The following is a 12,741-nucleotide window of genomic DNA, read 5'->3' on the forward strand; positions in this document are numbered from 1 at the left end:
TTAGAAGCTAGACTCAGCACCTCACGTTGGGATTGTAAGGAAACCTCTCTGTGGAAGTCTGAATCTTGCTACCAATATTATAGTGGCTTCCTTTCCTTGGTGAGATTTCAAAGCTACCAGGAGATTGTATTTCACTACGATCTTAAGAGTTTTAACAGCCTTTCCTGTTTAGTAGATTCCGCTGAAACAGGCCCTGCTTCCTCCAGCGAACCAGAAGACACATTTGCTTATGAATAAGAAATCCTCAGGATGGGATATTAAATACTTATATACTGATGCTCCCTATGGTCTGCCCAGAAGGCATAGACAAACATGGCCTTCAATCAAAACCATTTACATGAAGATGAAGAATTCCTCACTAATTATGCCACTAATGCCCTTGCTTAGAAACAGAGACTGATTCCTGCCAGTGGGAGGAACACATGGGTCTTGACATGTATGCACATAAGGCTATGAAAATCAATTTTCAAGGTGTTTTTATTCTGATCCTGAATTCTGTCTGAAAAGATAAGCAATGTAAAAAACATGATTTAAAAGAAAATTCAAATGAGTAAAGAGATCTTACTTCATCTAGCTCTGCATGCTTCTCAGAAGAGACATTATTTCCTCTGCAAATGTCTCCTGCATGTTCCCACACACAGACTACCCCCATAGAGCCAACAGTCAACAAACGCCTATTTCCTCTTGCTTTTCAATGGCCCTTAATTCCTTGTTCTGATGAAATGTGCCTGGAATAAATGAGGTTACTGGCTACACTCAAACTCATCAACATAAGCAGTTGTATATTGCTTAGCTGTATGCATTTCAGGCTTAGAAAACATATAACTTGCTTAAAAATGCAACATAAAAAAATCTAAATTAGAGATCCCATAAAACCATACCATAGACTTCATCATTATAAAGTTGTACAACCTTCCCTCTGCTGGATCCCTTTTCAAGATGGATGTGTAACTTAGCTCTACTGAGAAAGCCATGAGTCTTTTTTTAAACTTGAAATTACTTATTAATAAATTTAATATATATATATCAAAATAAAAATGTACAAAAGCATAGAATGAAAGTACATCTCCTTTCCTTTTAGAAACATATTTTCAACATGTTACCTGAGGTTTTTTTATATTGTATACAACGCGTTTTGGTCACACCCAGCCTCTATTCCTCACCCCACCTCCTTCTGGATGCCTCTCCAAATCCTACTCCCAACTTGTTATTTCCCTTAAACCTGAGTCCATCAGTGGTGCCCACCTGTTCATTGGCGTCGGGTACAGTCCACCCACCAGCCAGCATCCACAACCTCAAAGAGCTGTCAAGTGCTCCTCAGTGAGGGTGGGGCCTTGTCAGCCCCCCCAAGCTGGACCAACTAGCCTCATCCTGTGTGGATCCTGGGGAGGCAAGCTCTACATTTCTTTCCTTTCAAAAGCTTTTACTTTTTAAAGGAAGGGTCACAAATGCTGCAAATATTTAATATCTATAGAAGCAAATAAAGGAGAAAAGAAGGCTTCCTCAGACTCGGCAGCATGCTTCACCCTGAACTTTATTCCAGAAGATGTTTAGGAGTGGAATAAATGTGAGAAGCTCATATCTCCCTGCTCACAAAACCTGAATAAACCCCATGTCCTATGTTCATGCATCTCGCTAAAAGTGAGCACTCTTCTGAGACGCCACACAGGCCCACATCTGGCCCCAGCACCTCACACCCGCAGCAATTACTTCCCTCCAGGAGTGCCACATTGTGACTTTACCCTAAGATACTAAACTCACTTAGGATCAATTATTTTAAGCCACGCTCTTACGTGGCTGGTCATATAATGACTTATCACTTCACCTCCATTTGCCTCTAACCTCCAAAGTGTTGGCCTTTCTCCTTTAAGACACAAGCTTCAGATTGCTTTTGCCAGCAAAGAAATTTTAGCCACTTTCTTATCGGAAACGCAGCTGGTGTGGGAAACCTGCAGCCCGTCCTTTCTTCTGTGTCCAGCTCCACATTTCCTAACAGGCAGTCGTGTAGACAAGCAGAGATGCCTCTAAATTTCATTTGACAGTTAAGTGGTACACAAGCCAAGATGCTTCTAAATTCATCTGCTATTCATAGAATGTTGGCATTCAGAGAGTAACTGTAGTGAGAACTTCACTCACCGGACTCGAAATTTTATATAGAATCCAAGCTCATTTGTTGAATGCCAGTGGAGCCCAGGAAGATGACGCTGAAGCGGCACAAAGGCCTCTCTCGTTCTCCTTTCCCTCCCTCGATACCCTTATCTTCTGACTCTTTTTTCTTCGACACAGTAGAGCCATGGCCTTTCCTACGGATCCGCTCCTGACTGGCTCCCCTAACCTTCACTTGCTCCTTCATTTGGGATCATGCACATTCTGGAGCACCTGTAGCCCCGCTCTCATGGCAATGGCTGTCCTCAGTCTTCACTTTGCTTCACAGCCAGCCACACGGTCGCTCTGTATAATCTTGTCAATGGAGCTTCCAAGCACACTGCAAGTCCTTCCACTTTCCCTGTGTGGCTCCAGTTATCATCACTGTATACAGGGATTCTAATTTACCTAGCTCCTCCTTCTCACTCTATTCATCTGCTTAGACTATCTCCCCTCACTTCCTTCCTGCTTTCCCATTCCAGTCTGGAGCTCTGGTAACTCGCTGTCGACCTGGAATGCCTGATGATGGGTAGTCTCCCTGTCTGTCTGGTCTTGTATATAATGCACAGTGTTAGTGGTAAAAGGGGACTGCATATGTCAGGCAGGCTGAGCTACAGCCCTAGCGCTCTATCCCATGACCAGGTATCTGGCATAGTAGATGTACTCTGTGTGTGTGTGTATGTGTGTGTGTGTGTGTGTGTGTGTGTGTGCGCGCGCACACGTGCGCGCATGCATGCGTGTCTGCATATGATACTGAGGAAGAGACCTGGTCAGTTGTCCTCATCAACTTAGACCATGAAACCCAATATGGACAAATTCAACAGAACTGCCACATACGGGCTGCCCATGTGTGCTTCAGCATAGCCAGGGCATAAATTTCATTCATATGTATGATGCATATACTAAGATGATAAAGAACTCTAATGGTGACCAACTCTGTGAGCGCGCACGCACGCACACATGCACACACACACACACATACACACACAGTACAAGACATTTCCAAGAACAATAATTTAAAATGGAGGTATTATTGTTTTTCTTTAACTAAACTGATGCTAATTAGGTGCTATGTCTGAACTACAGTCACATCATGGTCAGAGTGCACTTGGGACTCTGTCCCATCTGAGGGACACTGCATGGCATCTGTCTCTTCCTTTGATTCTCTCACATTCTGTTTTACTCTCTTGCTGAGTGTTTCCTTCTGTATTTCCGTCTTCGTTATTCCAGATCTAGGAGGCAATTACCACCATCTCGCTTGTGTACATGAATTTAGACTTTGCCATCCTTAAATCTAGCCCTAACCGCTCGCCGGTACTCTACCACTGCACCTGAAAAGCCAGTGTCAAGCTAACGGGGAAGCTGCAGAGCGCAGCCTTCAAGGTCAAGGCCCATCCTTCAGACAGAGAATGTTTGCCAGTGGAATCCAAACGTACCCGCTTGTTAAAGAAGAAAAAGTTGGGCATGGTGGAACACACTTTTAATCCCAGCACCCGGAAGGCAGATGCAGGTGAATCTCTGTGAGCGCATGTCCTGCCTGGTCTACAATGTGAGACCTTGTTCCAAAAACAAAACTAAACAGAGCTCAGCTAGTTCCTATCACAATGCTTTATTTACCATTGTAGACAGTGAGTGGTAGCTATCTCAGGGCTGGAGAATGGCTCAGCATTGAGAGCACTTGCTCTTTCCCAGAGGGTTTAAATTTGATTCCCGGCACCCACACAAGGCAGCTTACAGCCTTCAGAAACACAGTTCTGGGAGATAAGCACCTCTCCCAGCCTCTGTGACCACCTCTCCACACACAGAGACACATTTAAAACAATAAGATTACTCAGGAAAAGCCACCAGTGTCATGTTTTCTTAAAAAAACTTAGAAAATCTTTTTGTCTTGTTAAAGATCTAAATCTATTTATTTAACTATCATTTCTGACCTTAGTTTAAGTAGCTTTCTCCTTTAAAGTCCTGAATTTTCAGGTCCACAACTTAGAGGCTGGCAAAAAACAACTAAAAAAATCAGTATTTTCCCTTTTTCTGTATATATATGTAAAGGGTATGTCTGTGTGCGCATGCACACACACACACACACACTCAAGAAGCCAGAAGTCAGTGTCTGTTCAGTCACTGTCACCATTATTTATCTTTAGTTTTTCCGTTTGTTTATTTCTTTTGTATGGTGTGTATATGTGGCACAGAGGTCGGGGGCGGGCATGTGAGGCACTGTGTGGAGGTCAGAGGGCATCTTGCCTGAGCTGTCCTCTCTAACCTTGTGGGTTGTGGGAATCACACTTGGGTCATTAGGCTGGGTGGCAAATGCCTTTACCAACTGGGTCCCTTTGCTGATTCTCTTTACCTTATTTTGGGGATACCTGACTAGACTGGCTAGCTCTTGGATCTGCCCATCCTAGGGGTCTAGATCTCTACCACCCTTGGCTTTTATGTCGATGCTGGCGATCACACAGGTCCATGCTTGTGCACTGCCCGAGCCGTCTTCCCAGCCCACAAATCAGTATTTTGTAAGACCATGGTCTATTTTCCCCAGAGGGACCTCGAGGCTCTGCCCCATCAAGGAGTGTAAGTCTATAAACCCGAATTTCTTCCAGAATAAAATAAAGATGGCACTTCCATCCCCCTGTGATGCCCTCTGTGAAGATGGGGGTCGGGTACTAGTCACAGGCACTGTGGTGCTCCAGTGGACGCTCAGGTTGCACCCTCTCTGCATTGCCACACACTCGCCAGTGAAAAAGTCTCGATTTTATTAAATCTTGACTCTTTTTAGTACTGTGACAAAAGGAGGCACTCAGAAGTTAGCTGAAAAAATACCCAACTACAGCTTTATTCCTTCTGAGAAGGGAAGGACACAAAGACGACCACACTCTTCCAGAGGATGCTGCCTGGCTGTGGGAAAGGACCACAATTCTCCTTTAAAAAGTACACCGTCTCTCATCAGCAGCATCTGCCTTCCCTCCTCATGGGAAAGAGCAGTTGTGACTGCAGGGTGGGAAAGAGTCAGGGACAACTGTAAAACAGCCACGACACTCTTCATTAGTGTTGAGAACGCTCCCATCTCACTTGCAGTAAAAAGGCTTGGCAGTGGAAAATACACACACACAAAATACTTTTTTTTTTAAAGCATTAAACATCATTATAAAGTTCTACAATAGTACTACTGATAGGAAGCGTGTGTCCATCCTTGGCATAATGCAGAAGCGAGCACTCAGGAGGCACGTGGGCTGGCCTGGAGAGCGACGCTGTTGCTAGTACTGTGGGTGATAACTGCAACCTTGCTTCCAAACTGTTCTGTCTGCTGCTCATCTACAGTGCCTGGCTGTCTAGACGTCAAGGTCCCCAAATCTGCACACCAACTGCCTAGTTCTTCCCTCACAAAGAAAGCTGCCAAGTCAATGTTTTAATTACCATTTTAGGGACTATTTATAGAGTTTCTATGAATTGTTTAAGTCATTCAGTGATACTAATTTAATAGTTAATATAATATTTAGTAATAGTATTTGTCATTACTGCCTTATTTAATGCCATGACTTAATCATTTGGCACTTCACAGTAAGCGACTGTAACTGGCTCTGATGCTGACTATAGGACTCACTGTCTAGTATCACTGTTTGTGACATGCATTGGACATATTTCTCCCACTGTCACTTCCCTGTTGTTTTTATTTTGGATGTAAAAAAATTTAACTAAAATAGAAATTTTATTATGTTTTGTGGGGATGTTAGGATTAAGACTTTTTCCTTTAAGATTTATTTATTTATTGAATGTATATGAGTGCTCTATCTGCATGTATGTCTGCATGCCAGAAGAGGGCATCAGACACTATTATGGATGGTTGTGAGCCACAAAGTGGTTGCTGGGAATTGAACTTAGGACTTCTGGAAGAGCAGTCAGTGCTCTTAACTGCTGAGCCATCTCTCTAGCACCCAAGGATCAGGATATTTTAACTTGAGCAATTTATATAATGATTACTTAATAAAAAATCCTTGAAAATTTAATCATTTAAAATTTTACAATATTAGTTCGGAGACAGTTTTCTTCCTCAGAATGCTACTTACAGCAATTTTGATCTTAATTTTTAATCTGATAGCTATAAATATAACTAAGTATTTCTTCAAAATGTTGAGGACAGTTCTGCTGGCTCTTCTGCTGGTCAGAGCTGTTGAAGTTCACGTGAGCCCTGGGTCTTTCTGGCCTAACCACTCAATTTATGCTGAAGTGTGCACTCACCTATGGCTTTTTGTTAGGAAATGTAATTCTTTACCACATTTGTAGTAAAGTCACACTTCATATTCCTTAATTGCTTATGTATAAATTAGTAACTATATGGTTTATATACAGCCACTAGCTTATGCATAAATGAATGGTTTACGTCACTGGAGCCACTGAAACTCTGCCCTGTGGTGGTCACTCACGGTGCTGTCCAGAGCCACGTCCACACACGGTGCTCTGTGCTATGTCCCCGATTAACAAAGGAAGGAGTGCTCTGCCATGAGCTAGTCTGTGTTTAATAATCTTAAAATAGAGTTACTGGCTATGTGGTTCTCATTGTGACAGCTGTCCCGTTTTGCTCTTGTTTCTTTCGTAGAGTCTGGGGAAATGGTTAATACGGGAAGGCACCTGGATTTGCTGTTTCAAGTCCCCACTCCACCTTTCATGTTTCTGACATTCATAAAGAAGCTACACTGAAACACAAATTCTGCTGCTTCCTTTGCTACCCAATCTTATGACACCATCTTAGCTTTGCTGGAGGGCCTCTGTCTCTCCATCCTGCCCGCACTCTGCCCATGGAGGTCCTCCCCATGCGTAAGTGCAGGGCTCATCTCCTGGGTTCAGTTCTGCCTTCCGTCTTCAGGAGTCCACATTAAAACTTTCCATTATTACCCAGGAGGTGGTGCGTGCCTTTAATCCCAGCCTTTGGGAGGCAGAAGCAGGCAGATCTCTGTGAGTTTGAGGCCAGCCTGGTCTACAAGAGCTAGTTTCAGGACAGAGAAATCCTGTCTTGAAAAAACAAAACAAAACATAAACAACAAAAACCAACAGAACAACTCTCTGCTGTCTCTTCGGTATTGAGTCCTGGGTGTATTTCTAAGTCTTTTCTTTTCAGCTTCATTGGCTGGTATTTTCTTATCTCTACTGCTGTTGTTTGGTTCATCTCCAGATTCTGTAATATGCTTTTGATTCTTCCTTTTATACTTCTTTCTATACTCATCCTATACTTTTTAAAGGTCAAAAACGCTTTTTTGAGATAAGCACTTACTAATTTCACTACAAATCATATCGTCCTAAACTCAATCAAGAAAGCACTTGGGCTTTACATTTTCTAGAAGGTGTCAGCCACATCACACGTGTTTTCATACCCTGTTCCAATTATTTCTGGAAGCCTCTAATATTTTTATGTCTTCTCTGACTTGTGCTACTTGAAAAATTCTTCTTTTATTTTTATTTTAAAGGAGGCTGGCTTTACTTTTTTTGTCTATTGTTAGTATAATCTTTTATTCCATTAAGATTGATGAATAAAAATGAACTTGAAGGAGAGTCGGGATGAGTATGCGGGAGAATTGAAGAAATGGGAGGGAGAAATGCTGGAATTAATACAATCTCAAAAGCACATGAGCAAACAACCAAAGTTATCTGAGGACACAGAGTACAACTCCTCTTACCCTTTAGAATGGGAGGGATTTTTCTATTATTCTCACTTCTTTTCCCTGGGCGTGACTGAATGGCTCTGGGGCAGATGTTCTGGTTGCATGACAAAATCCACAAGCAAAGGGAAACCTAAGAGTTCCCATTAAAGATGAAGCGTTACCTGGAACATGTCCATGTCTTTGTCATGCGTGTACTCCACCACCACGGTCTGGTTCCTGGACAGGGTGTAGGACACGCTGTGCAAGCCTTTGCAGCTGATAGCCTAATTGTGAGAGGAAAAAAAAACTCATTTAAATCCCATCCTAGCGACTGGTCACAATTCTGTTCCAGCTCACAGCCACTTTTCTACCAGGAAAACCCAGCATTAGTCAGCACTGGTCAGAGCTGTCCCCACACTCAGTCCTAAAATCCAGAGGAGTGAAAAGGTAAAATTTGGGAAGCTTTATCATATACTCTATACATGTGTAAGAAAAATCAGTTTATTTGCAACACTTGATTTACTTATACTGTCAGAAAAATATATACATTCTCTTTATTACCAAACTTAAGCAACTGAACTTTTAGACTGACAATAGTGATTTCTTGAAAAAATTTAAATTTCCTTCACACAGTGGGTAAATTAATAGTGTTTTGTCTCATTGCTTCCTCTATTACAGGGATTATAAACACACTTAAAAAGTCATTGAAAACACTATTAATATCTTGCAAAGATGTCTACATGACAATATAATGTTTTAACCCATGCCAGATATATCTACACAGGGTTCTGCATCTCAGTTACATCTTGCATAAGTAATTGCTGGCCTCATACATTTTATATCTCTAAAAGCAGGACAGCAGGATTAGGCTGCACACTACTGAGACTCTGTTGAGAGATGGCGGTAAGACTGTGAGCCTGAGGTCAGTCTGGGCAAGAGTGAGTGTCCACCTCTACAGTAAGGCCAACCTACTTGTAGCTTTTCTGTTTCTTTTCTTTTTTACAATTAATAAAGCCAACACTCTTTTTCAAATAATTCAGGAACAAGACACAATTCTGTTAATATCATCTCCATCATGATATGTTTGGACACATCTTAAATTGTAACTAAATGTTCTTAATATTTCTAAATTAACAGGGAAATCAATTTAAATTATACTCCAAATTATTTCAATTACACGTTCTGTAGTACTTTTATTTATCGTCACTCTACTTTTATAGTAAGTGTAATAAATAGAACTTTAATAAGCCTCCCTAGTAAACATCCCTTGAAGGCAGGCACTGTCTGAGAGCAGGAAAACCTTCTCAGGTGCTGGACATACACAGCGTGTTAACTCAGAAGACTCATAGCATCTCCGTCTGACTACAACTGCTCAGAGCCATGAGCAGCAGAGAAGGCAGTGGCAATGAGCCAAACCTGGCAGATCCTGAATAACTTCTACTGAGGAACTCCGCGGTTGATCTTTTATAACTCTTTATTAAGTTAATGCAGTTATTAAAGGCAGCAGAGCTCTTTAATACAGCCAGAAATCTCAAAAACACTTCTCATTTAATGCCACCAAGTATGTCTTTTAAATCTTCACTGGTCTGGGTCAGTTAAATTCTACCTTAAGGTGGACAATATTCTATTTAAGTTCAATTAAAGTTGCCTTATTAGTTTGCGAGACTTGATTTAACCATATTGCTAGAGAAACACCTCTCCCCATGTTGGACACATACAGATGTGTTCATACATTTGCGCAAGGTCAGAGAGATCAGTATCTGAGGTGTCTTCCTCTCTTAAATTCCATCTTACTTTTGAAAAAGGGTCTCTGACTGAACCTGGAGCTTGCTACTCAGCCCTAGGGATCCAGCTGTCGCTGTTCCTCACAGCTGGGTTAGCCCTGAGGATTCAGCTGTCACTGTTCCTCACAGCTGGGTTAGCCCTGAGGATCCAGCTGCGACTGCTCCCCACAGCTGTGTTAGCCCTGGGGATCCAGCTGTCCCTGATCTCCACAGCTGTGTTAGCCCTGGGGATCCAGCTGTCCCTGATCTCCACAGCTGGGTTAGCCCTAAGGATCCAGCTGTCACTGTTTGTTAGCCCTGAGGATCCAGCTGCGACTGCTCCCCACAGCTGTGTTAGCCCTGGGGATCCAGCTGTCCCTGATCTCCACAGCTGTGTTAGCCCTGGGGATCCAGCTGTACCTGATCTCCACAGCTGGGTTAGCCCTGGGGATCCAGCTGCGACTGCTCCCCACAGCTGGGGTTACAGATACATACGTCTGTGTTTTTATATGGTGCGAGTGACTCAAACTTAGGTCCTTATCGTCATGCGAGTAACATTTTACAAATATTGAGCCATCCTCAACACCCCAAACATACAGCTTCTCCAGATTTTCTAAAGTCAGTAATAGAATTTTTAGACTAATAAATTAAAATTTTATTTCACATGCCAGGTAAAAAATATGTTGTTGTATTATTTTTTCCTAGGCTACAAAGATTATAAGCACAGAAAAAGTTGTTGGAAAAAACTGTGAATGCCCTATATGGATTTGTACATAATAATAGAATGGTTTTTGTTTTGTTTGTTTTGGTTTTTCAAGGCAGGGTTTCTCTGTAGCTTTGGAGTCTATCCTGGAACTAGCTCTTGTAGGTCAGTCATGTACCACCACCGCCCTGCTAAAAATAAAATGTTTTAACCAATGATAGTCATGCCATTGCTAATGTGACATTACTAAAAGTCAAATTTTTAAACAACTGCTCACTTTAAGACAGGCAGACACGAGGGGCACACTAATCAACTTACGGTAGTGCACACTCAAAGTGTTTATATTAGTTATGCTACACTGTACATTTTGAAGACACAGTTTTATTTTTGGTAAATCTGGGCAAAATCAATTTATAAACAAAGTCAGTGGTTCTCAACCTGTGGGTCACAACCCCTTTGGGGGCTCATATATCAGATATCCCGTGTATCAGATACTTACATTATGATTCATATCACAGCAAAATTACAGTTATGAGTAGCAATGCAAATAATTTTACAGTTGGGGTCACCACAGGATGAAGAACTATATTAAAGGGTCGCAGCAGCAGGGAGACTGAGAAGCACTGCACTAAGTGGATATATCTATCTTTACAGTTAGTGGAAAAACCCTCCAAACTCATAAAACTACTAATTATGGAGGTGTTACTTTAAAATAATTTGAAGGTTCCTTAAAATACGTTCTGTTCAAGATTAATTCAACGTGCCACCATGTCAATTCTAACACAACCTTCCTGGCTACACGTTATACACAACAGCAACGCCTATGGTTTACTTGTGTGAAGAGGTAACCAGTGCCACACAGAAAACCCTGAAAAAGGAATGCATTTCTGTATGACGGGTCCTGCATAAGCAGTTTCTCACATTCCCGCCGCAAACCCTGCACGTGTCTGGGACAAGAACTTGTGAGGCAGGTTCCTCACTCTCAAAACCTGTCCCGTCCAAGCATTACAAACATTACTCGTGCTTGTTGGTTTTAACATTCCCCCAGCGTGCTGGGCACCAACCCTCGGGAGACCACTGATGCTGATGCTGGGGCTGGCTCAGCCCTGTGCAGGTACCCTGGGGACACCTCCAAGCCACCTACGGCCATGCCAGAAGCAGGCACTGCGCAGCTGCCAGGTCGAGTCCAATTGTCCTACTAAGTTTAGTTGGAAATTATTCTTGTGCACTAACGATAAGCCTATGTAAGAAACGCAGACCACTAGGCATTAGCTATTATCATCCTAGGTTCTGCTCTGTTGCTCCGAACGCCATGACCAGAAAGCAGCTGGGGAGAAAACGGTTTATCACAGCTCACACTTCCAAGTCATGGCTCATTGTGGAGGGAAGTGAGGCAGGAACTCAAGTTAGTAAGCTGGAGGCAGGAACCATGTAGGAAGGATGCTTTTCTAGCCTTCATATGTCTGCAGAGGGAGGGTGCCACTCACAGTGGGCGTGAGAGCCAATCAACAGTCAAAACTTCTAACAGACACAGTTACAAGCCAATTGAAGAGAGGCAGTTCTTCAATCAAGAGTCCCTCTTCCCAGGTGTCTTCAGTTGACAACAAAAACTGGCCAGCACAGGTGCCCACAGGGACGGACCACCCGGCACAGGTGTCCACGGGGACGGATGGACCACCCGGCACAGGTGCCCACGGGGACGGATGGACCACCCGGCACAGGTGCCCACGGGGACGGACCACCTGGCACAGGTGCTCATGGGGACTGACTACCTTTGGCAGAAACTGCCACCACAGAGGAGTCACACGCAAGTGCAAGAAGAGACAAGTGGTGGGGCCGGAACTTGGAGGCTCTGAGTGCTCATCGAGGACAGTGAACACTGCCCCGTGTCATAAAATTATTATTTTAAACTGTTGTGGGTTCCTTATGTTGCCAAACAGTGATGGACAGGCTTAGCAAGGGAAAATGATACTATATTGAGAAAACGTGTTCTCTGCAGGGTTTTGACTTAGAAATTCATAGCTGAGGCCTATGATTGGAGGTTCTGGGTGGAGAAGATGAGAGAGAGATTCTGTGCAAGTTCCAAGCAGCAGCCAGTGTGGAGTGGGCGCTCAGGACACCGCCAGCACCTCAAAGCAGGACTGACCTCATTCCTTCTTATTCTCAGATCCAAGGGCACCGCAGCATTCAGTGACGAAGGAATGAGCAAAGAACTTGTCACACACACAAGATGACACTCACATTTTCCTTCCTCTAGCTTCCCTTGCTCTTTACTAACAGAAGTACTGATGGTGACCTACAGGGTAACTCTCAACCCAACTGTTTCTGGTCCACTGTACACGTGAATTGGACTAAATCACACAACTGGGCAATTGTGTCCACACAGAACAACAGACTCACTCCATCCACTCTGAGCCAGGCACTGCTTTCTGTCTCGTGCTGTGCAGCCTGTGACAGGCTCGGCTTTCCCAGCCTTCGCCGTTAAGGGTGAGGACAG

General features: G+C 43.2%; 1 protein-coding gene across 3 annotated transcripts in view; it reads right to left on the reverse strand.

Moving 5' to 3' along the window:
* Positions 1 to 12,741, reverse strand: part of Peli2 (pellino E3 ubiquitin protein ligase family member 2) — a 137,139-nt gene that overhangs the window by 10,991 nt on the left and 113,407 nt on the right. For all 3 annotated transcript variants that reach the window (XM_085698496.2, XM_085698495.2, XM_085698497.2), the window contains one exon: positions 7,961 to 8,062. In XM_085698496.2, the coding sequence (XP_085554622.1) occupies positions 7,961 to 8,062 (102 nt within the window). The remainder of the gene's footprint in view (positions 1 to 7,960; positions 8,063 to 12,741) is intronic.

Source organism: Myodes glareolus, chromosome 12 (assembly GCF_982192425.1).
Source record: "Myodes glareolus chromosome 12, mMyoGla1.1, whole genome shotgun sequence".
NCBI lineage: Eukaryota > Metazoa > Chordata > Mammalia > Rodentia > Cricetidae > Myodes > Myodes glareolus.